The 3142-nt window shown below is 27.7% G+C and overlaps 1 protein-coding gene across 1 annotated transcript; it reads left to right on the forward strand.

The window, feature by feature from the left end:
* Positions 1-314: 314 nt before the first annotated feature.
* Positions 315-716, forward strand: LOC120150187 (alkane hydroxylase MAH1-like). Its single transcript, XM_039162889.1, has one exon. The coding sequence runs from the start codon at positions 315-317 to the stop codon at positions 714-716; it is 402 nt and encodes a 133-aa protein (XP_039018820.1).
* The last annotated feature ends 2426 nt before the right edge of the window (positions 717-3142 follow it).

The raw sequence follows: 3142 nt of genomic DNA on the forward strand, positions 1-3142 counted from the left end.
TTTATTGGTTCGATTACGACTACATATGCCTGTTGACATTAGGGTGTAACCCGAAAACTCTGTCGGTCGAATTCCCAGTTTCGAAAACCTTGAAGGCATTTGATGAAGTAGAGAAGGCTTTATTTTTTAGGAACATTGTGCCTAAAACGTTCTGGAGATTGCTGAAATGGCTTCAAATTGGCGAGGAGAAAAAGATTAGCAAAGGGTTGAAAATAGTGGATGAGTTTATGTATAATTGTATTTAATTGAGAAGATAAGAGTTAAGAAGATTGAGGTCGGAGGTCGATGATCGGTTCGACTTGTTGACGGCTTTTATGGTGGAAGAAAGATCAAATATGAGCGAGTTGGGAAAATCAAACAAGTTCCTAAGAGACGCTGCATACAATTTCATAACAGCAGGAATGGACTCTACAAGCGTTAACCTCACATGGTTTTTATGGCATATCTCGACACATTTGTCGGTCGAAAACAAGATTTTGGAAGAGATAGAAGCCAATTGTCCAAAAAGAATTGATGGGGAGATAGTGTATTTTAGTGGGGAAGAGCTTAACAAGTTCGTTTATGTACATGCTGCAATGTGTGAGACAATGAGACTGTATCCAACATTACCTTTGAACAACAAATCGTCGGTCGAATTAGACGTTCTTCCCAATAGCGGTCGTATCGGTCCAAAGCACGAGGATGCTTATATCAATGCACTCCATGGGAAGAAGTGAAGATATATGGGGTGAAGATTGCTTGGAATTCAAGCCAAAAAGGTGGATTTCGGAGGACATAAAGATCGCCTTTAAACCGACATCCATGTTCGTGCCGTTCGGGGCCGGACCAAGAGTTTGTTTAGGCAAGGACTTGTGTTTCAAAATGATGAAGATAGTGGTCATCAATATTCTTCGAAATTACCAAGTCAACTTGGTGGAGAACCAAAATATTGTGACGAGCAGCAAATCCATTGCACACCACACATCATGGATTGAAGGTTAGGATAAACAAAAGACAGTAATTGTGTGAAATTTATAATAATCTTCCATTGGAATTGGAAGGCGTGAGTGATTTCATTAATGTCAAAACAAAAATCATTTGTATTGTCAGTCGTATGCTTCAATTCATTAATAAATGTACTGTCAAGGTTATTTCTACATGGAAAAGCTTTGTAGAATGATTTTACAAATCGTTTCCAAAATAAATAAATGATATGTAATGGACTTAAATTTGACAATTCAAATTTAATATTGTTAATAATTGGACACAAGTTTTTTAAATCTTTAAAATAAAGTGATGGGTTTTTTTATGAATAGTTTAAGGTGATTTCAATATAGTATTTGTTCATAATATTTCTTAATCGTAGACAATATATACACACCTTACAACTATAGGTATTGGAACCTAGAACCTTGAGTAAGAACAACACAACCACTTAGGTCACTCAATGTGTTCAAAATGATTAAATTCTTAAAAATAAACGTGGAAATATTACACTCTTAAGTATATGACTTATTTAAATTGAAATTGTAACATTAATTAAATCATGTCTTGAAATAAATATATTTTAATGGATGTTAATATTTAATGTTAGATCAATGAAGGCATAATATCAAAATAATTAAATTAGCTCTTAATGATTATTAAAATGGTTATTTTTGTCTTTATTTTGTTTAGTATCATGGCCTGTAATGTTTTATTTTGGGCAAAAGGAGCTCTTCATGGATGTGAACCATTAGTTAATAAACGGTTAAGACTAAAAATAAGGAGTTTTATCATAAAATGAAACATTGAGCCTCCAAAATGCTTCAAAATAAAAGAATAATGATCAAAATAATTATTTAATCAAACATTAAGAGTTTTTTTTATCTTAAAATGAGGCGTTAGGAGTCAAATTGCTCCAAAAAATAATAGAAGTAAAAAAGATTATTTTGATAAACATCGAGATTTTATTTTGACATTATGCCATCATTGAAATAGTTAAATAAAAATATTTAAATAATAAAGAAAATAAGGAAAGTTAAAATTAAAAACAAAATATTAATTGATAATCATTAAGTTAATTGAACATGAGATATAATAAGTAAAGAGTAAGGAATTAAGTTCATAAGTTGTATAATAAATTTAAGGTAAATAACTGTTAGAAAGGGTTTTTAATATATTAATATATGGAATGATAAAAAAAGTGAAATCCTAACAATAAAATTAATATATGTGTAATCTCAATAATTAAATGTTGTGTTATATTTTATAGAGATTTTAAGTTTAAATAATTAAGTATGCATAATATATATACATTGTCAATACTTAAAAAAATATAAAAAATATTACTTTATAATACTATAAAAAATAAACTTTATATAATTCAACACTTAAAGCTAATGTTGATGGTTTTTGAAACATGACCAACATGAGTAGGAATAGATCGAGGGATGAAAATAGTCATCATTTTAAAATTCAAAATTATCATATATTTTAGATTTTTTATATATTTTTTTATAAAAATCTATTTTCGGCCTCTAAACTTTTATAAATTCATCATCTAATATAATTTTTTACGTTCGTACCCGTACATGGCATTCAACTATGGTTTTTACCTTATAATGTTGGGCATCTTTAAAAAATGTTTACTAAATATAATTATATAATTATAATTTTATTATTTGACAATAATTTCGTGCACTCACGAATAATGTAAAAGGAAGTGGTAATAATAATTTCATGCATCTTCTTTTTCCTTCGGTAAGAACTTTTTTTTAAGAAATATTATTTTACTATTTAATAAAATATTTTTATTCAAATATAAAATTAAATATTATTTTTTTCTTTATCTTAGATAAATACAAGATAATATTTATTCAAAAATTTTATTTATTTAATAATAAACGCTTATACATCAATACAAATGTTGTGCTTGAATTTAAAATCTCAAAAATAATAATTTTTTAATCATTTAATTTTTTTGATTTGTACAAATATTAAAATTTAAATATTGATAATGATATCTTTTACCCATTGTAATAGTACAAAAAAATGTTATTTGTGGGATCAAATAAAATTTAGATTGGAGTTTGAAATTTTTTAAAGCCGACTGGAAAATTCAAAATCGATCCGTTAATCAGAATTTAGGGTTTAGAGAGGGTTTATTTTTTGCTTTAACACA

This window comes from Hibiscus syriacus, unplaced genomic scaffold (assembly GCF_006381635.1).
Source record: "Hibiscus syriacus cultivar Baekdansim isolate YM2019G1 unplaced genomic scaffold, ASM638163v2 tig00111016_pilon, whole genome shotgun sequence".
Classification (NCBI taxonomy): domain Eukaryota; kingdom Viridiplantae; phylum Streptophyta; class Magnoliopsida; order Malvales; family Malvaceae; genus Hibiscus; species Hibiscus syriacus.

Excerpts from the sequence above, each read along its gene's own strand:
- LOC120150187 (XM_039162889.1), top strand. The coding sequence starts at position 315 with ATGGTGGAAGAAAGATCAAATATGAGCGAGTTGGGAAAATCAAACAAG.